At 33.7% G+C, this 26,482-nt stretch overlaps 1 protein-coding gene across 1 annotated transcript in view; it reads left to right on the top strand.

Moving 5' to 3' along the window:
• The window catches only part of Nup133 (nuclear pore complex protein Nup133), a 148,454-nt gene that overhangs the window by 109,712 nt on the left and 12,260 nt on the right, over positions 1-26,482 (top strand). The window contains exons 29-32 of the mRNA XM_035356050.2: positions 18,053-18,109; positions 22,919-22,999; positions 23,196-23,263; positions 23,395-23,480. Of these exons, the coding sequence (XP_035211941.2) occupies positions 18,053-18,109; positions 22,919-22,999; positions 23,196-23,263; positions 23,395-23,480 (292 nt within the window). The remainder of the gene's footprint in view (positions 1-18,052; positions 18,110-22,918; positions 23,000-23,195; positions 23,264-23,394; positions 23,481-26,482) is intronic.

Below are 26,482 nucleotides of genomic sequence, written 5' to 3'. Positions count from 1 at the left end.
TGTGAATGTTACATAGCTGCCAACTCTCCCAGTTTTTTACTACATCTCCCGGTTTCCTGGTAGAACACCAAATTTCCCAGTTTTTAATTTTTAGCCTTTTTTAAGGAAAATGCTTCTCAGCAGTAAATTAAATTAACAAAAATTAGAGGAACACTATTTTTCCACTTTTAGTGAATTTCAGAATATTTTTTATTATTAAATTTCATTTGATGAGTTGTCTTAATTTATTGTAGACATTTGTAGAATTTTATGTGTCAGTTCAAGTGATGTTTAATTAGTTAATATTTGCATTTAATTTCATTGTACTTTAATATATGGTACATTATTAAGTTTATCCGTACAAATACTACATGCATTAATTATTAATTTTATTTTTATTATATTTAAAAGTACTTTAATAAATAAAAGCTTTCCTACAATACATAAGATTTTCTCATTATAAAAGTGTAAGAAAATTTTAAAATGAAATTAGCCAAAGACCATAAAATTTAGAATACCTAATTAAATAACAATATATTTGGATCAGAATTGTATTACAATTAGTTGAATAACATGAATCCTGCACTATAACTGAATTAAAGTCCGTTTGGAGTACCTTTGAAATGATGCTCCTGCACAATATGAAAAGCTTTCACTTTCTTCTGGTTTTTAAGATTTTAATGTTGGCAGCTATGAGGTTAATTTAGTGATAAAATATAATTGCTTTTAATTTACAATGAAAAGCATAAAAAAAAACATAAAAAGCTACTGTCTGTCTACGGTTAGAACAGCTCTCGCCAGTTTGTCTGCGGCTGTCTGTGGTAATCCCCGCTTTGAGCTGATGCTTTATATATAAGTTGGGCACCTGGAATAAATCCTGCGGAAGAGCCAGTATGGACAACAATCAGTCTATTTTTGGAACTGACATTTATCTGTGCGCCCAAAACCGCATCATGCTGCCAACATTTCTTAAAAGTTAAATTGCTGTCAATCCATGTTTCATCGATGTAAACGATGTGGCGTCCACTTGCTCTGAGTTTCCTCATTTCGCGTAAATAATTGTTCCTCCAAAATACAACGTGAGGCCTTTTGATAAGAATTTTTCTTTTGTTAACACATTTCTTCCAGCGAAAATTCATCGAACGCAAAACTTTGCACAATGAGTCTTTTTGCCACGGGAAGTCTATTTTTTGTCTCAAGACAGGCAATAATTTCCGCACAGATGGCACTTTCTTTTCTTTGATGTAAAAGTCTTGTATAGTCTGCCGTATAACGCATTTGTCAAAATCGTCAATTTCGCACTTATGATTAGCAGGGCTTTTATGTTTCTTTTCAGGCGTATTTAGAAGTTGATCTTCTCCCATTGTTCATACTTTGCGCTTAATTTTTTTAATTGTATACTCCGGTACTCCAGTAGCTTGCGATGTTCTCTTCAAAACTTGAGGAAGAGGAACTACTAAAGAGTTCTCCGAAGCTTCAGAAGCGCAAAATTCTGCGACATTGTACATGATTTGACGTGCCTGAGACTTTAAAGGTTGACCTTTCTTAAACTGGAAGGGCATTTTAAAAAATTGGCGATTAACAAAGCACTACGAAAATTAAGCTAAATAGAAGCAAATTTGAACAAATACCAGTACAAAAGATATAACAACGAGAATAAAAATAGCTAATAGTAATAATATAAGGCTTAAGAAAAGATGCATGCAGCTGGAATGAAACCAAGAAGACGAATGATAAACTCTTTTCCCTTCAGCCAACAGTCGCCAAAAACAAAATAACAATAAAGCAACCCTTGGTTCGTTTCTATTTGAAATATACTAGCCCTGTTGCTATAGCAACCGCGACCCGCCAGACACTGTGGTGGGAGGTGTTCTTACCATAGACAGACAGTATATCACTTGCTCACTGCCAAACTACAGAATTAAAACAAAATTATGCAAATAAATGCAGCATTATTTCATGGATCTAGAAATGCAAGTTATTTGATGCTGAGTGTAGTCATGTGGTATTTTTTCTATTTAAAACTGCCATTTAGCAGCAGTTTATTATCAAAGCCATTCTTTATACCATTTCTTAAGCCAATTCAGAACAAGACAGTTTCTGACCCACATAGGAAAGGATTCAAATAAATAAAAGCACAGTTTTCTTTGAAGCTTAAAAATGTGATTTTATTATTTCAAACAATTAATACGTTAAGTGTTTTTTTTTTTTTTTTTTGTTGTTGTTGCTTGCATGTTATTGTGAAATCATCCAGAGACCATTTCGTTTCAGACTATTTTTATATGAAGGTTTTTATCTTAGAGAATATGCTGGGGTGATCAATATTGATGTTTATTTATACTCTAATAAACACTATACAATTTTGCATGTGGTCATCTTGAGAAGTTTCACCATATTTATTTTCAAAATGTGCACTGTGTTTCAATTTTCCTCAAGGAGCAGAGTTCAGTTAACAATGTTTATAGATTTGGAAGAAACATGGTTGTTTAGGGGGAAAATCTTATTTCATTTGATACATTTCCTAGGATAAATATTTAGTTTTTCAAATTTTTTAATTTAATATTTTATAGAATAATCTACCATTAGATAATGGTTCTTCATCAAAGTATTTTTATTCAAAAGTTATACTTCTCTACATGTGTTTATATTATGTAGTAGATGATTTAATTTTAGTGTCCATTTTCAAAATATAAAATGCAAATGGAATAGAAAATCTAAAATTTTTTTTCAATAACCGGTCTTTTTCGTATGCTTTGAGAGCTTCTTATAATATATATTTAGATAACACAGTTATTTTATTATTCAGTATGTTTCTGGTTTCACAAAATCAGCATAAACATATAGAGCAGTCCTTGGGAATATTTGAAAAACAGGACAGTTTTGAGAATAATTCCTAGAAGCACTACTCTGGGATGTGGGACTGAACCTCACAATCTAAGATATATGGCCACATTATGCTAAAGCCATAATTTTTTGTTCACTAAAGCAGTGAACTCAAAAAAGTTGAATGCTTAGAAAATTTATTTATAGTTCATTTCCAAGATGTTTTATCCAAAAATGATCTATCATGAACAGAATCGGAGGCTTCTCAGAAATGACAAAAGTATACAGAAATGAAACATTTGAATATAATCTGTAGTGAAACCATGTCACACCATATCATATGCAGAGATAATCCAAGATTAATATGAATATTTACAAGCTAAATGCCTGATGAAGTCAGACGGTTGTCCATTTAATGTTTTAATTTACATGTCCTTCTCACCAATTACAGTGCTATCAAAAATGACCCAATCAGTGTTCTGTTTCATAACCCACACCAAAAAATTACTACAGTACAGTCTTTAATCCGGATTCGTTGGCGATTCCGGATTAGAGGTTTTCCGGATTATAGATTATCAATTTAAATCTGGTAAGGTGGCATGCAGAAATTATAAAATTAAAAATATGAAACTGTAATTTATGAAATAAAGAGCAATTATGATCTAAAGGGTATCAAAAAAAGGTTAATATTTATTTGTTTATTTAATAAACATGTCTTTCAATGTAAGTTGTTTAAGTTGCTTCGTTTTATGTGCTAATACTTTCTCTTTAATTCTATAAACAGATGTCATTTCTTGTTCAGTTACAAAGTTCTGCTGTTCAAGTCCTGTAATTTCTTTGCCGAGAATACCGACTAACTTGTCAATCAAAATTTTTTTCGTTTTCACTAACCTCTCTGTCACTTTCTTCATGCCTTTATCCATTTTTTGCAACAATTCCGCTTTTTGTTTGATGGTTATCAAAACATGCTTTCACTTTGTAGATCCTTTGGCAGCTCCAGAATTGGAAACTCTTTTTGACATAATCGAAAGTTCAAGCTTCCTTTTTATAAAATTGCTCTAACAGTCTGCAAAAAATAATATGCCAGATTCAATTAGAAGATTAAGGAACAATGCAATCTGCAACATTAACTGAAATAGATAATTAGATAATTTTAGCCTAGCTGATACCGTCCGTTATACATTAAGCGCGCATGCGCAGAAAGTTTGTAGCTTTGAGGTCTGGACTATAGACGTACGGATTAAAGACTTTGTATTGTAATTATAAAAATGATAAATTGCATAATTTACGTGTTAGTAGATCACAAAAAAATATCACAGAATGGCCTAAATGAAGATAAAACCAAATTCTATTTATACTAATTTATTTTTAATTGACTCTTCAAGAGGACAATAAGCTCGATTTTTCAGGCGTTGTAAAATCATTTTCTATTTTATAACAAGTGTAACATTTCCCTAAATATAAGTATGGACTCAGTGAAACATATAAAAAATTATATTTCATAATTTTTACAGAATTAGTTTTTAAAATTAAAAAATGTCAAAGTATGAATATTTACATCATTTAAAGCATTTTTGCAGCTGGAAATATATGTAAGACAAACAGTTAAGAAAATAAATGCTGCGGGGAGTACTTTTAGGGACATGGTATATGTATGACAGACATGGTTGGTGCTAGATGTTGGTTGGTTCTACACTTGATTGGCGCATGGAAGCACTTCCGCAGAGAACCCGGTAAATGTAATATCGCCAACTTTGGCGATAATAGTTCAAACCTGGTAACCCAGCGGATTTATCCTATTCGCTTGTTCGAAGTTTGCAACCATTCCTCTTGCGTTCATTTTGTTGAATTGTCACTGTCGTTGTTCGCATTTGCAGATTTATATTATTCTTCTCTTATTTATTATTATTTTTTCTGAATTTCTTAACAACATATAGATAGAAATATTTTCGTAGATAGATGCCGGTTCTCGGTTCGGGATGAAAGGAAGAAAATACGGCGGGAGGGGTGAATGCTAATTTGTAACACGGCTGTTCACGTTGTGTTCTTAATTATTAACAGCTCTAAGAACCAGCAATTTAAATAACTAAGTAATGCTTTTATTTTTATTATTGGTTATTGTCATCTAAAATTATGAGAATAAATCAATTTTCGGGCGTAAAATTTTAACAAGATAATATATTGTTAATGCTTTTCTAACAATAACCTTTCAGAGGATGGCAGGTGTGACATAAATAGATGATTAAGTTGAAATAAAAAAGATTATTGATTATCTAACATGACAGAATATTTTGATGCATCACCATGGTCATCAAAATTAGCAAACCACTGCTGGTGTAAGGAGTATATTGTTTTCTGTGTTAACTGCAATTTAAGACAATTTTTTTTTTTTTGTTGTTTATCACGTTTAACAGGTTAATTTCAGTACATTAATACTAATTTATATTTTTCAAATGAATTCTTATTTCCGTTATAAATGCTTATATATTGTCTTATACTTAATATATTCTTTTCTGCGCTATCTTGAATTTAATATAATTTTCGTATATCACGTTTAACAAGTTAGTTTTACATCTACATGCTTATTATCTGTGAATTTTTACTACCATATGCTTAATATATTGTTTTGTCTGCTAACTTGAATTTACATGCACTAAAAATCACGTTTACAAAATATCATGTTTGCGGCTCGGCTCATCGCCGATGAACCGCGAGCTTGGCGAGTAAAAATGCAACGGCGCCAACGGGTTCTTTCCCGAAGCGGCAACGGGTTCTCTGCGGATGAAAACCCTTAAAAAATGTCAAAGTATGAATATTTACATCATTTAAAGCATTTTTGCAGCTGGAAATATATGTAAGACAAACAGTTAAGAAAATAAATGCTGCGGGGAGTACTTTTATGGACATGGTATATGTATGACAGACATGGTTGGTGCTAGATGTTGGTTGGTTCTACACTTGATTGGCGCAGCCAGTGTAATTTCAGTTAAGTTCTGCTGCCCGATGCATCCCTAAATTAAAAAAATTTTACTACCCTTAAATTGTACTGACTAATGCTTTCCCTATATTCTAAAAATTTTGTTATTCCTAAATTTGCTGTTCAAATGCTTCTGTAAATTCTGCCTCCTTTTGTGGTCGCATCTCTTTTTACATGAGCCCTGTACACATGCAGAGTGTAACAGAATTGATGGGCACAATTCTAAGAGGTGGAAGAGAACACAACAGCAAATATTTTTTCTAAAAGAATGTATAGGTGCAAGTGAGGCAGAAATACAATTAATAAGATCTGAAAGGAAACCCAAATTATTTACTTGTAATCTCATTGACAAGTGTTATATCAACATCATTACAGCATTGTGTATAATATTGGGTCATACAAAAAGTCTCCGCACATTTTTGCCACTAGATGTGTTGATGCCTATATCCGGCAACACTGGCCCAATTGTTTCAAATGAACATGTTCTTAAAAGGTGATATTCAGCTTGTTTGTGAAGATAGTTTTGTAATTCGTTGCTTGTGTAAAAAGTTATATGAATTTGAAACTGAGTGAAATATGTGAAGAAATATGCTATGTGATGCTTTTTTACTATATAAAAAAGGTAAAAATGCTGCAAAAACATGTTGAAAAGTTTGTGAAGTGTATGGTGAGAATGCTGTGAGCAAACGAAGAACCCAGGAGTGGTTTACTCGATTCTGTTCCAGAAATTTCAATGTTGAAGATGCACCTTGCTCTTGTTGGCCACACATTGAAAAAGTCAATAAAATTTTGCACCTGGTGGAGCAAGATTGGCACTCAAGCTGTCAGGAAATAGCGGAGGCACTAAACATCAACAACATGACAGTTTAGAATCATTTGAAAAAAGCAGGCTACAAAAAGAAGCTCCATAACACATGAATTAATGCAAAGAAATTTGATTGACCGAATTACCATCAGTGAAATGCTATGAAATTGAACCATTTTTGGAGTGAATTATTACAGGCGATGAAAAATGAGTGAAATAATGAGAATATCAAACACAAGCGGTTATGATGAAAGGCTAGTGACCCTCCACAAACGACTTCAAATCCTGGATTGTCACCAAATAAATTTATGTTGAGTGTTTGGTGGAATTGGAAAGGAATTGTCCATTATGTTCTGCTGCAATCTGGCTAAACCATCAATTCGGCCCTGTACTGTCCACACCTTGACTGTTTGAATGAAGCAATCCAGAAAGAGCGACCAGAATTGGCCAACAGAAAGGGAGCTTTGTTCCATCACGAAAATATGCGACCATACATATCTTTGATGACTCGAAACAAACTGCCGGATCTTGGTTGGAAAGTTTTGATGCATCCACCGTATAGCTCGGACCTTGCTCTGTTTGACTACCATTTGTTTCAGTCTCCGCAAAACTCTCTTGATGGTAAAAAAAATTGGCCGACCAAAGCGCTGCTGAAAATCACTTGACCAACTTTTTCGACGATAAACCACAGATGTTCTACACCGATGGAATCACGAAGCTACCCGAAAAATTTTCAAACGATCATAGATAATAATGGTTTATATGTACTTGATTAAAATTGATTTTCAATAAAGAAAATTTTGGTTAAAAAATGTGCAGATATTTTTTATATGACTACTTATTATACCAAAATTGCTTCCATCAACAATAATAGTTCATGCGGGGCAACACTGGTGGAGTGACTTGCTTGGACTGTTAGAGGACAACTGATGGCTTGCTTGGCAGAAATACCTGACATCTGTGAAACTTCATATCAATTGACATTGCCAAGCATGCATTACTATTGGTAGAAAAAAAATTGCACATTTATTGTAAATACTGTTGTAAAGAAACACTTGTGAATGATGCTACAAATAAATAACTTATGTTTCATTTCATGTTTTATTTTTTTATGTTTCCTCCTCAGTGCATCATTTGCACACATACATTCCTATAAAAAAAAGTGTAGTGTGCTCTAGGAACTTGAAACTTTTTTTGTTCACAGATAGCTGCTCTGTTAAATAATTTCAGGTAGATTCCCAATTAACCATAAGACTCCCAAAAGCTGATTGGGTATGCCTGCCTATCATTTCTTAGTTTAAAAGAGTGAAAGTTATGTTTGTTTAATTTCTTGAAATTCTTATTTATTTAATAATTGCTGTGTAATGAGCATACCAATGCTATTAATTGTATTGATATATATTAGTTGCAGAGTACTAAAAAATAAGAATTGTGGCTTATTGCAAGAAGATTGGAAAGAACACAGCTAAATAATTAATTCTTTTAAATTCTTTTTAAATTGCTAAATATAACCTATTTCCTACTGTATTTGTACTTTTAAATATTGTTTGGAAAAAAAAAAAAAAAAAATTACAATCTCTCCATGGCTGGTTCTTCCCATGGCATTGTCTCTCCCCCCCCCCATGGCTGGAAAAATTGTGATTTTATAAGGTATTTTCATATACATTTCTAGTCAAATTCTGCAGCTGTTGTGTGTGGAACAAATTATATGCTAAAACTTTTAAATCTGCGTAAACTGTTACTGTTAAATATACATAAAAGAAAAATACAATCTACCAGGGTTCGCACGGTCCTTAAAAGTCCTTAATTTTGGCCAAAATGAATAAACGGCCGGAAGTTCGAGCACCTTCACTTTAAGAGGCGAAAGTGAAGGCGCTCGAGAAAAAAAAGGGGGGGGATTCTGAAAATATTTGCCAAAATTAGAGCAATTCCAACCTGGAAGCTCACAACCCTTCCCACGCCAATAGGAACGAGATGCCTGGAAAGTGCATTTTCAATAAACTGTGGCTTCATCAAGCTGATTACAAAGACTGGATATTGATGGATGGCAATCCTTAAATGTGGTCTTTGTCTGAAACAAATTGAAATTTCTAGAATGGGAGAGTCAGCGCTGAAAATTCACATGAAAATTAAGTTTCGTTTTATCATTTCAATTTGTTTTTACACGGTTTTGCTTAGCTCAGTTTCTGTGTTTGTTTCAATTAAGCCATAAATTAATTTTTTATCACCTTCTGCAGAGTTTATTCTCTTTTGCACATACTATATGTATGGGATATCGGGATTATGAGTTTATTTCTGCAGAGGGTTTGTTATCGATTTTGCGGGAAATCTGTTGGCTCCATTTCGACTTTAGGTCACCAAGGGCAAATTCGGTAACGCTAGCCCAGAAAAAGTGAAGTTCGGAAATACGTTTTGAAGCTTCAATAGACAATTAAGTATTTGGTTTAAACCTATGTTGTTGATAGTAATGCATAATTTTTGCTAATGGCGATGCAATTATTAGTTGAAAATAACTAACTAATTAAAAATTTTTTAATATTTTTAAAGTTGAAAACAACTAATTGAAACTAATTTTCCTGAATTAACTAGACGCAAAATTAACTTTCATGAATTACTAAAGTTATTGGGTAGAAGTTTAACTGAAAATATACTTTCCGTATTATATATATATATATATATATATATATATATGGAAATTTCCTGTTATGTTTTTACCACCAATCCTCGAATTCCATATCACACATTATGTTCTCACTGCATTAATATAAATATTAACAAGACATAGTGCACAATAAAAATTAAACTTTATTTAGGAACTTCGCGCACACTGCCCGACAGCCTGCCTGTTTCGCTCTGCTCGCTACTCGTAAGAAAACTTCTCCTCTAGGGTTGCCACACTTATCGGAGGGCGCAAGGCGCGCTCCTTATCGCCATCACCACAGAGTTTCCCCCCAGTTCCTTTAATGGCTATTCAAAGGAACGACATAGGTTATGAAATTATCTCAGAGTATCCGTACTGTCGGGTATTTTTACATGATTACAAAATTAGAATATAAAATTAGAAAAGATCAAAATGAAATTCAATATATAACAAGGTATTGACACATATAATAAACATGAAATAACAAGAAATATTGATTCAGAAGTCAAACAACAAAAATCAGCGTTAATTCACAAAATTTTCACAGGACTAGTTTCGATGGTTTTACCGAACCATCATCTTCAGCTGCAAAACCGCAAATGAACAAGATAGGAAATAATGTTTAGATAAGATAAGAAAGCCTGGACAAGAATATGCAAGTGGCGCCATCTGTTGGCGAAACCAGAACTAAAACATAATTTCTCTAAAAGCCGAAGGCAAATTTGGATTGGAATTAGGATCGTTAACTAGAACAGAAAGATTTTTATGAATGTGAAATGCCTCTAGAAAATCCAGTTCTCCAATGGAAGATGTTTTTTGAATAATTTTGGCAGCAGAAAAATTGAAAGTGTGATTTTCGGACCAACAATGTTGAGCAACAGAAGACTTCTGTGTTTCCTTTTTTCTAACATATGCCTCATGTTCTTTGACGCGAAATTTTAAGGCTCTCTTAGTTTGGCCAATGTAAATTAAACCGCACTGGCAAGGAATCCTATAAATACCCCAGGAATTCATATTCGGAATGGGGTCCTTGAGTATAGAAGTTGGAATTTTATTGATGGGAGAGTAAACAACCCCAAAGTTAAATTTCATGAAAAGAACATGAGGCATATGTTAGAAAAAAGGAAACACAGAAGTCTTCTGTTGCTCAACATTGTTGGTCCGAAAATCACACTTTCAATTTTTCTGCTGCCAAAATTATTCAAAAAACATCTTATATTGGAGAACTGGATTTTCTAGAGGCATTTCACATTCATAAAAATCTTTCTGTTCTAGTTAACGATCCTAATTCCAATCCAAATTTGCCTTCGGCTTTTAGAGAAATTATGTTTTAGTTCTGGTTTCGCCAACAGATGGCGCCACTTGCATATTCTTGTCCAGGCTTTCTTATCTTATCTAAACATTATTTCCTATCTTGTTCATTTGCGGTTTTGCAGCTGAAGATGATGGTTCGGTAAAACCATCGAAACTAGTCCTGTGAAAATTTTGTGAATTAACGCTGATTTTTGTTGTTTGACTTCTGAATCAGTATTTATTCGGCGTGTTATTGTGTCTTAACAAGAAATATGTTAAGATATGAATTTTAAAAAAATGTTTTAAATTGTTATGTAAGAAGCAAGTTTCTTAGGGAAGTGAACATGTCTTCCCGATCTGGTGACAGTTTGTGTCTTAGAGAGTTCGTTTGCAGATTTATTCTGCTGAACTGTCTTTAAGTCTTTATTTGTTTTCAGTTCAGGCAAATTAGAGTCCGAAAGCAAATAGGCTGGTTTCACACGGTCTATAGACACAGTAGATTTCAGACCGTTAACATCAATTGTGAAAGTTTTGTTCGTTCTAGAAAGGACTTTATGCGGACCTGTGTATGGTTGGCACAGAGGTGGCTTTACTCGATCGACACGTAAGTATACATGCGTACACGACTTTAAGGTAGCACTTACGTAACATTTTTCTTGGCAATGTGCAGATGTTGCTATTGGATTCAATTGTTGCATTCTATGCCTAAGATTCGTGATAAATTGTGTGTCATACGGAGATATCTTAGATGACGTTATCATATCACTAGGCAGCTTGAGAGTTGTGCCGTACACCAGTTCAGCACAAGATGATTGTAGATCTTCCTTTACGGCTGTCCGAATACCAAGCATAACAACTGGTAGTGTTTCAGTCCAGTTATTGGTCTCGTGAGCCTTGAGAGAAGATTTTAAATGTCGATGAAATCGTTCAGCAATGCCGTTTGACATTGGATGATAGGCTGTTGTTGTGATTCTGTTCGTACCCAAAATGCGCGTGAATTCTGCAAAAAGTGCGGATCTCATTTGAGAACCTTGGTCTGTTGTTATGATCGATGGACAGCCAAAACGAGATATCCAACAGTTGAAGATGGCTCTGCAAATGGTTTCCGTTTTCATATCCGGGATGGGAATGGCTTCAGGCCATCTGGAGAATCTATCTATTAGAGTCAAAAGGTACACATTGCCTTCTGATGGAGGTAACGGTCCGACGATATCCATATGGATTTCTGAAAAACGTGCATCAGGAAGAGAGAATGTGCCCAGTGGTGCTTTAGTATGCCTAGTAATTTTCGATTTTTGGCAAGATTCACAGGATTTCACCCAATTTTTGATATGACGTTTCATATCGGGCCATACATAACGAGAACAAATAAGCTTCGTAGTAGCTGCAATTCCTGGATGTGACAGATTATGCAGATGATTAAAGATGAGTCTGCGAAAGGAATTCGGAACAAATGGACGAGGAATGTCTGTTGATATGTCACAAAGAATATTACCATCAGAATATTGGCACGGTTTAAATTCCAGTTTCAAAGATGATGTGTTGTTTTTGAGAAGGTCTTGTACCTCCGGATCATGCCGTTGAGCTTCCGAAAATTTTTTAAAATCCAAAAATGGAGATTTTGTTATGGAATCAATTTCGATTCTTGAAAGAGCGTCAGCAACGACGTTTTTTGAACCTTGCACATGCCTAATATCAGTAGAGTACTGAGAAATAAAATCTAAATGTCGCAATTGTCGAGGTGAACATTTATGAGGGTTCTGTTTAAAAGCGTATATTAACGGTTTTTGATCCGTATAAATTATAAAATTTCTGCCCTCTAACATGTGTCGGAATTTCTTAATTGCAGAATAAATAGAAAATAATTCCCTATCGTACGCGGACCATTTCTGTTGACTTTTACTGAGTTTCATAGAGAAAAATGCTATAGGTTCCCATGTTTGTTGAGACAACTGCATAAGTGTGCCGCCGATTGCAACGTCTGAGGCATCTACCCAGATGCTTAGCTGGGCTCCGGGAATAGGGTGTCTCAAAAGGGTAGCCTGAGCAATGGCATTTTTGGCAGCAATAAAGGCTTGTTCAGCATTCTCGTTCCAATTTAATTGTGGGGATGAATCTTGAACAAGAGAACGAGATTTCTTTTTATTAATATAGCCTTCTAACAATTTTATTAAAGGAGAAAGAATATGTGCTGCTTTAGGTATGAAACATCTATAAAAGTCAAACATGCCTAAAAATCGGCGAAGCTGAGTGAGAGTGGTAGGTTGAGGAAAATCTAAAATACATTTGACTTTGTCAGGAAGAGGTTCAATTCCGTTTTCACTAAGGTGAAAACCTAAGAAATCAATAGACGTTTGACCAAAGGTGCATTTTGAAACATTTATGCAAAGTCCATATTCCTGAAGTTTGGAAAATAAAGCTTTCAAATGCCTGCAATGTTCCTCAGAATCTTTAGAGGCTATGAGCAAGTCATCGACAAAAGCGTAAACGCCTTCTAAATCCCGCGTAACTTCATCTATAAAACGTTGAAAAGTCGCAGATGTATTGCATAAGCCGAATTGCATACGGATACTTTCGAATAAACCGAATGGTGTGCATATGGCGGTTTTGTGGATGTCGGCTGGGTTAATTGGTATTTGATGGTATGCCTTAATCAGGTCGACATGACTAAAAATTTTAGTACCGTGCAATGCAGCAGTAAAATCGGCTAAACATGGAATAGGATATTTGTCTTTTATTGTTTGAGCGTTCAATGCTCGATAATCTCCTACAGGTCTCCATTCCAGACTTCCCTTTTTTGGAACCATGTGAAGTGGGGATGCATAATTGCTGCTCGAAGGTCTCAAATGCCCCAATTGCATCATAGTTTGAAATTCTTGTTTTGCTATTTTTAAGCGATCTGGAGCTAACCGACGAGGTTTTGCAACCACAGGTGGACCTTTAGTTATGATATAATGAACGGTGTTATGTTTAACAGGTTGGTTAGGATCTGGTAATCTAGTAACTGAAGGAAATTCTTTTAAAATTTTGTGATATGGTGTATCACTAAATACAGTTTTTACTGAATAAATGCTTGCATTTTTCACGCAACCGACGGTTTTAAAATGCGTTTTTAAATCTTTGAGACATTTGTTTCTGAGATCAGGCACCAATTCAAAGAAATGGAGAAAATCTGCTCCAAGAATGGGTGTACTAACATTTGCTATAAGAAAAGTTCATGTAAACTGTCGTCTTAATTTGAAATCCAAAGAAAGTGTTTTTTGACCATAAACATGAATAGTAGAAGAATTAGCAGCGAAAAGTGTTTGTTGGGACGAATTCCGTTTTTGAGAATTATTTGCTGGAAGTAAGGACACGTCAGAGCCGGTATCGACCAAGAATGAAAGGTTTGTTCTACGGTCACGAACGAACAGGCGACGTGAAACTTGAGGCAAAGAATAAGTCGCCTCTATTCTTTGCTGGTTTCGTTTCCCTGCCATGAACAAGGTTTTGTATATTTGTCATCTCTACACTTTTTCCCAAAACGTCTATGATACCAGCAAACAGAATAATCTCTCCTTTTGGAATTGCTTCTTTCCTTATTGCGATCTCCGCGATTTGGCGAGCGACCACGAGAAAGAGAAATGCGATCAATACGTTTGTTTAATTTTTCTATTTGTTTAAATAATTTATCCTCAAGAGACTGATCGACTGTGCGAGAAACGGCACAAGTCCCTGGGGTTGGATTTACTTCTAAAATTCTGTCGGCAATTTCTGCAGCTTTATCTACAGTTAAATTGGAAACCGCTGCTAAAATAGACTGAACAGTCGAAGGCAAATGTTGAAGGAATAATTCTAACATTAAGTTATCAGGAACATTTAAAGATTCTGCTCGACGTTTCATATTTCTAAGCAAATCGGAAGGTTTTCGAGAACCTAATTCTTCTCCAGATAATAATTGGCGAATTTCTTGCTGAGAAGATTCTCCTGAACGATTTATTAATTCAGTTTTAAGCTTTGTATATGGATCAATAGGATCTAGTTTCATAAGTAAATCCCGTACTATTGATGCAATATCTGGAGGAAGATGAGCAACTACATAATTATATTTAGTAATGGATTCTGTGATAGGTTTGGGGGTGGCAAGAGCAAAAGTACTTTCACACATAATAAACCATAAAGATGGGTCTGATCGGTTATAAACCGGAATTTGGACGGCATAAACATCAGACATTGTGCAAGGTTTTTAAGCCAAAATAAAAGCAAAAATTTAACTATAGAAAATGAAATTAAATGATAAGTAGAAAACAGAATTATAAAATGATCTATAATTACTACTCATCCGTGATCCGGAGGACGAAAACCGATGTAATCCATTACTTCTGGTTTGGAGATCTTGAGTGATAGCTTGTAGTCAAAACCGAAAGTGCTTGAGAACTGTTCATACGATTTAACACAGTCCGGGTTACCATTATGGAAATTTCCTGTTATGTTTTTACCACCAATCCTCGAATTCCATATCACAGATTATGTTCTCACTGCATTAATATAAATATTAACAAGACATAGTGCACAATAAAAATTAAACTTTATTTAGGAACTTCGCGCACACTGCCCGACAGCCTGCCTGTTTCGCTCTGCTCGCTACTCGTAAGAAAACTTCTCCTCTAGGGTTGCCACACTTATCGGAGGGCGCAAGGCGCGCTCCTTATCGCCATCACCACATATATATACAGTACAAAGTCCGAGGTCTGGACTCGTCGGGACTTCGGCGATCCCAGATTTGAGATTTTTCTGGATATTAGATCATTCTAAATCTACTAAGATGGCACGTAGAAATTATAAAATTGAAAATATGAAATCGTGATTTATGAAATAATGAAGCATTTATGATTTAAAGGGTATCAAAATTTACAAAAGAGCTTAATATTTATATGTTTACTTTATTAAATATTTCTTTCAATGTGAGTTGTTTGATTTGTTTTCTCTGCTAATACTTTAGACTAATAGTATAGACATATAGTTTCTTGTTCAGTTATTAAGTTCCATTGTTCAAGTCGTGTAATTGCTGTGTCGAGAATTCCGAATAACTTGTCAATCAAAATTTTTTCTCGTTCAGTAACCTCTCTGTTACTTTCTTCACTATCGGTAGCTGTATTTTCTGGATTTAGAACCATACTACAGATACGTTAATTGATTGGGCATTGTCATCGCAATGAAAAACTTCTGTTTAATTTCGCTAAATTCTGCCGCCTGGTGCGGCCATGCGAGCTCTGGCGCTGGTTCTGGCTTTATGTGAATAACAAATCAGTTATTCTTAATTCAAATAACACTAAATATAATCGTTTGTCCTATGAGTATCATTAACAAAATCTATTTTTAGCATAAGGAAAGAAATTTCTGCTAAATCTCCCCTTGTCAACGTTTTAGCGCATTAAACTTAAATCTGTAATCGGATAATACTCTGTTATTTGGCGTCGCTGCATGATTCATCACTCAAGTTGTCATCCGTTGATAAACATGCGGTGATGAAACAAAATACAATAAATAATGATTCGCGATTTCGGCATCAAGGATATAAAATATTAGTTGGTGTAAAATTAACAAATGTTTCGGTTTGAGATTATGCCAAGCAGATACGCAGCTATGGAGTCAAGTTACTAACACAAATTTATGCTAAAATAATTATTTCTTCAATAATGAGATATTTTATTTAGCGCCTAACTGAGATTAAGAATCGGGATTTCCGGCATGTTTTTTTATGATGAGGAAAAAAATCTAATGCGCGTGCGTAAAGCATACTCCTTCCCTTCAAAAAAGCCCTAAAAAATTAGTTGGTGGTGGCTTTGAGGTCTGGATTTTAGATCATTCCAGATATTGGATGTCCGGATCTCGGACTTTGTACTGTATATATAGAGAGAGACATCTTTCAAAATATAACTTACCAGTATGAATTCACTCTTTTAAAATAATTCTACTTTAATTAAACTTAGGAGATAATATAATCCATTAATCAATATTGTTTAGGAAATAAATTATATATATATATATAGTAAAAAATGTATATTTTCACTATTCAAGTATTCGCTGTGACAAGTATTCCCATCTTGTCACATGAACAGGCCTCTGTGGAAAAGGGCTTCTCTGTAAATAAAGCAATTGAAATTGAAAATTTAAGTGACTCAACATACATTTTTCAATGCACAGTATTTGATTACATAAAATTTTCTGGAGGTGTTTTTAATATCGAAATTAATAAAGAAATGAGATCAGCAGCTTCTGCAAGAAGTGGAGTTCGTTATTTAGAAGTTCAGTATTTAGAAGAACAAAAATCTTTAACTAAATCTGAAAATTCAAAGAGGAAAAGAAATATTATTGAGGAAGAAATTGATTATATGAAGCAGAAGAAAAAATTTCCTCAAAGGGACATTAAAGATATTAATGAAGAAGTAGATGCTTTAGCAGATGAAGCTGAGACCAGCAGGAACATTGATTTGTTTATCAAAGCAAATGAACTTAGAAGAATAGTTAAAGAAAAGGAAATAGACATAAATAAATTAGGTGTTAAGATAGCTGAAAAGATTTCAGATTTAAAAAAAGCACAAATGTTTTGTATCTTTTATTGTATAGTTTATTATTCTAGTATCTTTCAAAAAAACCAAGGAAATAAATTGTATGTTTACAAATCAGTTATTTTAATCTGCAAAATATTCTTACATTGTGATTATAATAGTAGTTGACTGTGTTTAAATAAATATCAAACAAGTTAAATAATAATCATGTAAATCTCTGAAATAGTGACTGTTATTAGTGTAAAATACACTTATACATGTTTTTCAAGAAATTATGTTCCTAATTTAATGTTATCTACTTCATAACTTGTAGGGAGTTAGTTTAATTTTCAAAATTGTTTTATGGTAAGTATTAAATTGAATTTAATAATAGTGCATAATACACACTTCTGTTAGTTTCTTAAAGTGAAATTACAAGCATGAAGTCGGTTGTATGGATAATTGCTTTATTCTATTCTTTTTTTTTTTTTTTTTTTTGTTTCTTTTTTTTTCTTTTTTCTTTTTTTTCTTTTCTTTTCTTTTCTTTTTTTTTGTTTGTTTGTTTGCTGATAGGTTGTTAATTTTTTCTTTGATGGTCCTTAAAAGTCCTTAATTTTCATGTAAGGAAATGTGTACGAACCCTGTCTATACTTTAATGAACTGTTTGTTATTGATTGCAATCAGCATTAAGATGTTAGCTTAATACTTTTTTTATAAATCACTTGTAGAACGTAGGTGCTTTCTCTAAATTCTGTTTTCATTTACAATATAAAAAAAAGTGTTGGATGTAGGAGTTCATAATTATTAAGAGGAAGAGTATAGTGTGACAAATTTCTTGCAACATCTTTACATAGAGATTATAGAAATATTATATGTTTTATTAATTTTATGACATTATAGCTGCATGAAAGTCGTACATGGCAAATGTTCTGAACTCCGTATAAAATCTTGATATATTTTGACACAGTTGTATAATAAAATACTTTGCATAATTTATTTCTTAGAACTGTGGATTTGATCCAAAGAATATGAGAGTTTTTACACCAGAAGAACTTATTGAAGTGAGTATTGTATTAAAAAAAGAAGTTAAATTATATTTTTCATTTAGTGTGTTATGAATTTTGTCTTCCAGTATATTTGTTACAAAAATGCTAGTGCTGTAAACTTCTTAAACTTGTCTAATAATAGGATTATGAAGCAGTCGTATATACCCAGGGCAGTTCCTGTGAAAGTGTGGTTTATTTGATTATGGGCTTAGGGAGAGGAATGCCTTCTTGCAGGACTTTCTAAGGGAAACTGGTTAGAGGATTTCACATTATGCCTCCACTCATCAAAAATATTTAGCCTAAAAGAATTAAAATTGAATTCATCTTTTTAGCATGTGAACATTTTTTACATTAAAAGTAATTTAATGCTTAATATTGAAACCAATTGATCTGGAACTCGCTAAATCATATCCAAAATTCACTGCCCTTGAACAAAAGTCTTGGTCTAGAACGGAGAATGCAGTTAACCGTCATAAAAACACCCTTGCAGTTAAATTCGAAAAACTTCTTTTACAATCTTCCAGTTCAAGTAGTTCAAAAAAATCTTCCCATTGTAAACATCAAGCCAATAGTTAATATTTCTAATGTTAGTCTTTCAGAAGAACAAGAGAGAATTCTAAAGTATAATTTTAACTTCTCACAAACCTGTAAACCCTCGATTCCAAAGAATTTGGCTCCTATCGAAAAAGCTTTCAAGTTCAGTAAAGTTTCAGATTCACAGAAAGAAATGATTAGGCATCTTATCGCTCATAATGTGAGATTCAATAATAAACCTTTGAAACCAAATCTAACTGCGAGAGAAAGAGCTACAATGCGCGAAATTCATTCTAACCCGGATATTATCATTTCAAAGGCCGACAAAGGTGGCCAGATAGTCGTCATGGATAAGAACACTTACATCGATGGTGTCACTAAACTCTTAAACGAAGGACCATATAATCCGATCCCTAAAGATCCTTCACCTTCGGACTTATCCAAAATAAAAACTGCGATCAAATCTTCGCAAATCATTTCAAGCAACTTAAAATATTCGCTTATCCCATCTGTTGCGAATTGTGCCAGATTATATGCTCTTCCCAAAATTCATAAAAGTGGTATTCCTTTCCGCCCTATTGTATCAAATTTAGGTACTGCCTCGTATCCTTTAGCTAAATATTTAGTTTCTAGATTTTCCACTCTATTAGACAATAACATTTACACCATAAAAAATTCAATAGAGTTTGTAAAAAAGGTTAAAAACATTTCTTCTAGTAATTTACTCATGGTTTCTTTTGATGTAAAATCATTATTCACCAATGTCCCAGTGGAGGGTGCATTAAGATGTCTAGAAACCAGACTTCGCGAATTTCATTTCTCTTGCATCAAAATTGAGGAGCTAATTTCTCTCACTCAACTCTGTTTAAAACAAACACATTTTGTTTTCCAAAATAAATATTACAAGCAAACTGAGGGATTAGCCATGGGAAGCCAGCCCCCTCAGTCCCATCCTGGCTGATATCTACATGCATTATTATGAATCAAAATTGTTTGAAACTTTAAACTTCCCGGCATGGTTCCTCTACATAGACGATACTTTTACCCTGTTTGAAGGTAATAAAGATGATTTAAATAAAGTTCTTTCAACAATGAATTCTATTGATCCCGCTATTCAGTTCACTTTTGAACTCGAGACTTGCAATTCTCTTCCGTTTCTCGACATTCTGGTCACACGTAACACATCCAACTTCAGTACTACTGTTTACCGTAAACCTTCATCGGTTTGCCTTCCACCACACTTTAAATCATGTCATCCGACTAAACAAAAGTTAGCTTCATTTTATTCCTATGTTTTCCGTGCTCTTCAAGTTTGCTCCTCCAAACTAGCCCTTGATGAAGAACTAAATTATTTAAAAGCAATAGCTATTGACAGGGGCTTTTCACCCAGCATTATTAATCAAGCAGTTAAAAAATTCTCATCTGAACACACTAAAAGCCACACTCTTATTTTAGGAGATTATAAAAATTCTGTTGTCATTCCCTTCTTTCCATCAATTAGCTATAAAGTTGCACATATTTTGCAGAAATTTAACTTTCGGGTTGTTTATTCTCCCATCAATAAAATTCCAACTTCTATACTCAAGGACTCCATTCCGGATATGAATTCCTGGGGTATTTATAGGATTCCTTGCCAGTGTGGTTTAATTTACATTGGCCAAACTAAGAGAGCCTTAAAATTTCGCGTCAAAGAACATGAGGCATATGTTAGAAAAAAGGAAACACAGAAGTCTTCTGTTGCTCAACATTGCTGGTCCGAAAATCACACTTTCAATTTTTCTGCTGCCAAAATTATTCAAAAAACATCTTCCATTGGAGAACTGGATTTTCTAGAGGCATTTCACATTCATAAAAATCTTTCTGTTCTAGTTAACGATCCTAATTCCAATCCAAATTTGCCTTCGGCTTTTAGAGAAATTATGTTTTAGTTCTGGTTTCGCCAGGCGCCACTTGCTTATTCTTGTTCAGGCTTTCTTATCTTATCTAATCATTATTTCCTATCTTGTTCTTTTGTGGTTTTGCAGCTGAAGATGATGGTTCGGTAAAACCATCAAAACTAGTCCTGTGAAAATTTTGTAGGTATAACGCTGATTTTTGTTGTTTGACTTCTGAATTAGTATTTATTCGGCGTGTTATTGTGTCTCAATTGATTTTTGTAAGTATTTTGATATTTCTATGCTACTACTAATTTTTGAGCAAGGCAATATTTTTTTTTTATTATTTTTAATTCCAGTCTGAAGCAGAAACTATGTTTGAAAATGTTAATGCATTGTCCTTGTTCTTTCTCTTGTGTGTAACCATCCTAACATTTCATTGGTCATCGCACTGCAGATCGTTATCAGCACTGAATGCTCCAAGTCTGTTGAATATATTCTATCTTGAACTCATTTTCTTTTCACTTATGCGCACACATTGGGTGTTTCTTCTTTGATAAAGATCTGTTCATCAATTAAACACACTTACAGGCAGAATAATTTCTCTAATCTTTTAATGAGTAAATATTAAAAACAATAATCTTTTAATGAGTAAATAAACATGCCTACATATTAAAAAAGCAAGATTTCAAATAAAGCTAAAAATAAAGGCAACAAAACAAAATTGAGTAATAATTATATAGAAGCATTAAAATATTTATAACGTTTCATTTGTTTTATTCCATTTTTGTAATATCCCATTCTTTAAGTTTTCCAGCCTAAATAGCAGATTAGTTTTGAACTTATTTCTGGACATAAAGTGGTAGTTGTTAAAGTGGCCACCATGCCTTATTACCCAAAAAAAAAAAAAAAGTTAATTTGTGATGTGCAGATTTCAGATGTTTCCGAAGACTTAAGAGATAGCTGCTTTAATAAAGAAGCATCTCTTAAGCTTTTAATCTGTTATTAAATAATGTATTTCCAAACTGTAGAAGTTAAGTACAGCTAGTGTAGTTCCTGTGAGTTAAATAAATGTAGTTAACTATTCTACTGTCTTGTATAATATTCGAGATCCGTAGAAGTTAATTGATTTTATAAATTTGTTGAAACTGGCTTTCTGTTTAGTAAGCACATTTTCACAAGTTTTTTAGTGTCCATGGATTGAATATAATTTATCTCTCATATGCGCCTTTCCAAACTTGCTTTTAATCCATATTGAGCAAAACTTTCTAAGTAGAAGGAGGGTAGAAAATCCTTTATTAAGATTTCGGTAATTTCCCACTGGTTATACTTATTTTTATTTAGGAGAAATTGAACGATTGTGATTTTATAAGGTTAACAATCCCTTTTTTTCCCCCGATCTGTTGAAAAATATGTAAGAAAAATTAAAAGTAAATAATTGGTAAGTTAAACTTCACCAAAATAATAACTTAGAAATAAGGAAAATATATTGTAGCACTATTTCTAATATAAATAACTAAAATAAATAAATAATCTATGTAGTAAATAAAAATATGTAAAAAAATGTAAGAATATTAGAATTAAAAGGTGTGGTAAGTAGGAAGCTTAATGAATATTAGTAATGCTCTTCAGACATTATAAAATATAACTATGAATTAATTGTTGCCATTATTAAATTAATATATATTTTGTCAAATAACTTTTGATTTAGATTTAATGTGTTTATAAAATAATTTCTATCAAAATTATATATCTTTTCTTTTTTTAAATCCAAAAATTTGTCGACGTCTATATGTTGAATTTATGACAGAGGTAAAATAGTTTTTAAGTATGTTTCTAATCAAAATGCCAGAAGCAGGAATCTTCTTGTTTTTCTGTTTTCAATTATGTGTATATTTAATGTTTCACACTACATTAAAAGTAAGAAATATATGGAAATAAATTATGCATTAATCATAACTTGATTTTCCCTTCCTAGATAATGAAATCTTAATGCTTTTGAGAAAAAGTTTACTGAAAAAATAGTAAGGTTCATGACATTAAATTATATGCATATATTTAAAAAGAAAAGGAAAGTGAGAGAATGATGAATTTTTGTGATACAGTTATGTAAAAACTGCTCCTACTGTGCCTTGCTGTCAAATTTATAGTAATTGATATTATGCTATTTTCTTATATGTATGATATTTTAACTACTCATCTGAATACTGACTTAAATGATATTATGAACTTGTTTTGTTGAAAATTTCTAAAATTTTTCTAATCTGTAGCCTTTCCTTAGGTGTTTGAATTTTATTAAATGTTAAGCAGAATAAATTAATTGAATTGAAGGGAAAAGTAATTGAAGTCTTCAGAATTTATAATACATATAATAGTGTTATATTTTTATTTTATTTCTGCAAATTATATTTTTCAGCTATATGTAAGTGAAGAAAATACCACAGCTAATGCATATGATTTCAAGATAGCGTTAGATTTGTTGCAGTTTATCAAAAAGGTTACAAATTTTCATATTTTTGAAAATATATAATTTTACATAAACATATAATTAATAAACATTAATATATATATATATATATGTATATATGTATATGTATATTTGTAAACCTTCTGGTGAGAATTTAATGAATCTGAAATTTGTCTTTGTTTAATATTGAATCATTTATCAGTATATATAATTTTTATCTTTGTAGCCACCTGGAGATCCTGATGTTAATAACTTGCGAATGCACATTTGGTCAAGAGCAGTTCTTAAAGATAAGTATGTCTATATTATTGTGTATTCTTCCCTCTTTCTTTTGAGATGAATAAAATAAATTGAGGAAAATGCCATCATTTTGAACTATGTTTTTGTCTGATTGTGGTGTAGTAATGAATGTTTTTTACTTTTAGTTGGGATGAGCTTGACATAAACAATCCATTAGAAGCCATTAAAGAAACAGTATTTTTTCAAATTATTGAATTAGCTTTTGATCAAGGTTGGTATATTTTTGCTTTAAATTTCAACTTTTATTTATTACTAGCAGGCAGTGTCAAAAGCAAGATTTATAAGTTACATGTACATCTGAAAAGAAAATGTATAAAAGTATTTCAATATGAATTATTTTAGCTTTATTTTGGCTTGATTTACAATTTTCAGCCATACAAAATAGGGTTGTATCAATGTTGTCATACAGACACTGTGTGATTATAAAACTGCTCTCTGTTGTACTTCTGTTTAACTCTGAATCATTGATCATCATGAGGAAAGAAAATTACGTATGTCATCAATTTGGATATAAAGTACTGATATTAATGAGACCAATGCCTCTTCCATGTATTTCATTATCTCTATTTGGTGGACTAACTCCATCTGCACTCTTGAAAACAACTGCAACTTCATTTTCTTTTAGAGTGTTGTAGCATCCTCTGTGCTCACCTGCAACAACACTTTCACCCTTAATTGTACGTATGGATAGCAGCAGCAGTTTCCGCACCTTACTCTCATATAGTTCCTTCTTCAAATTTTTTTCAGCATCTTGTCGGCTTCTTCATATGGATTCGATTTCCTTAAAACTACATCTAATTGTATCAGCAGTTCAGCATTCAGAATAAAATTTCCAAGTATATTCATTCTTTGTCTGAGGGCTTGATTTGAATTCTTGATCAGGATGAGGTGGATGAAGATGGTTTGCTTGATGATATATGGTACCATGAATTCTAAAACAACAGGGACCTGAACGTGTAGACATTTTTATATTGGCACCCAAGGAAGTAAAACTAATAAGACAGTTATAAGTACATATGTTAGTTGGTGGTTCCCATTCATTAAGTTACCCCATTCTTCTGTATATCTTCTTTCAACTTCTACAATTTTCCCATTATGACAGCAATGCATATACGAGGGCTATCCAGAAAGTAGATTACGTTTTGGAATAAAAAAATAAACAAAGTATAGGAAACAAATTTTATTATATACAGATGAAAGCCACACTCAAATACTACTTTTCTACATAGTCACCATACAAATTAAGGCATTTATCGTAGCGATGTACGAGCTTGGAAATTCCTTCGTCGAAAAATTCGGCCACCTGCGCCTTCAACCACTTCGTTACCTCTTCTTGCAGCTGTGCGTCGTCATCAAAACGCTGCATAGCCAGCCACTTCTTCATTGCTGGGAATAGGTGGAAGTCGCTCGGTGCCAGGTCGGGACTGTACGGCGGATGAGGAAACAACTCCCACTTAAAAGATTCAAGAACTTTACGAGTGACATTTGCCGTGTGGGGCCAGGCGTTGTCGTGAATCAACAAGATCTTAGAGCTCAACATTCCTCTGCGCTTGTTTTGAATTGCTCTTCTGAGTTTTTGGAGAGTTTGGCAATACGTTTGAGAGTTTATTGTAGTGCCTCTTTCCAGGAAGTCCGCCAAAATTACACCTTTTCTGTCCTAAAAAACAGTCGCCATCATCTTCCTTGCCGACATTGTTTGCATGCATTTCTTGGGTTTTTGGGGAGAACTTGTGTGCCCCCACTGCATTGATTGCAATTTCGTTTCACAGTTCACATGTTTCACCCATGTTTTGTCACCAGTAACGATGCGATCGAGTAAAGAGTCACCATCCTTATGGTAAGCGTCCAAAAAGTTCAACGCTGCAGCCATTCGCTGATTTTTGTGGTCCTCTGTCAAGATTTTTGGAATCCATCTTGCACAAAACTTGTGGTAACCAAGCTTTTCGCTGATGATTTTGTGCAACAAACTTCGCGAAATTTGTGGAAAACTCAAAGAAAGTTCCGTTATTGTGAAATTTCGATTCTCACGGACTTTAGCATCGACTTTTTCGAGAAGTTCGGCGGTCGCTATGCTGGGTCTCCCACTTCAATCTTCGTCGTGAACATTGGTTCGGCCATTTTGAAATCTTATGACCCACTGACGCACTCCACCTTCAGTGATAATGTTGTCCCCATACACTTCACGAAGCTGCCGATAGATTTCTATCGGTTTACAGTTTTTTGCAGTCAGAAACCTTATTACTGAGCGCACCTCGCAGCTCGCGGGATTTTCAATTAACGCAGACATTTCAAACCGTCACAGTATCTGAACGGAGCACAGCACGAACCTCTCACTAGCACGGCTAGATGCAGACTGAGCTGCGCAACGCTCTGACCCCAAGATGGCCGCGCTAGCCCCGCCCCTAGCGGACACAGACAGAAACGTAATCTACTTCCTGGATGGCCCTCGTATCTTCCATGTTCCTTTTTCCTGGAAAGAAAATTCCACTGTAGAGGTCACAGCAAGCTTCGTGTTGCTCGACGAAAACTTCAAAGACCACATCTTCCTGCATTATGAAGCGTGCTACGTGAATGTCCTGCTGTAGTCATGTGAAGCCTATCTTCTCATGTAGCCATTGTTTCTTCAGCTCAGACTTGTTTGTTATGTGAAGCATCTTGCATTCATCGTTTAGTGGCATTCTGTTCTAAGTCTCCCACTCGAATTTGACGGTGATATTGAGTCTTGTGTCCTTCATCTACATGCAATTTCTTCTGTTTCTTCATCACGCATATTCTGTTAACATTCCACTTGTCTATGAGTTTACTACTTGTTTCTGCTTTAGTTTCTTGAGCATGCAAATTTTGTTGGTTTTCTGCTTGTCTGCTGAGCTTCCTACTTATTTCTGCATCAGGTTCTTGAGCACTCAGCATTTCTTGAATTTCTGCTTGTCTGATGATTCTCCTATTTGTCTCTTCTTCAGTTGCTTCAGCTTTTAAGTTTTCTTGTTGATGTGCTTGCCTGATGAGTCTTCTAGCCATTTCTTCTTTAGTTTCTTGAGTATGTAAGTTTCTTGTCATTGTGTTTGCCTGCTGAGTCTCTTAATGGTTTCTTCTTCATTTTCTGTAGCTCACCATAACCTTTGTGCTTCAGCTCTTTGCCTTCTTAATGCATCTCCCGTAATGACTTTTTTGCGTTTTGGCATTTCAATAAATTGAAAAACAGATAGCACGTCT

Source organism: Stegodyphus dumicola, chromosome 3 (assembly GCF_044657685.1).
Source record: "Stegodyphus dumicola isolate Sdum_Otavi_A_Nest chromosome 3, ASM4465768v1".
NCBI lineage: Eukaryota > Metazoa > Arthropoda > Arachnida > Araneae > Eresidae > Stegodyphus > Stegodyphus dumicola.
This window is presented reverse-complemented; position numbering and strand designations above follow the sequence as displayed.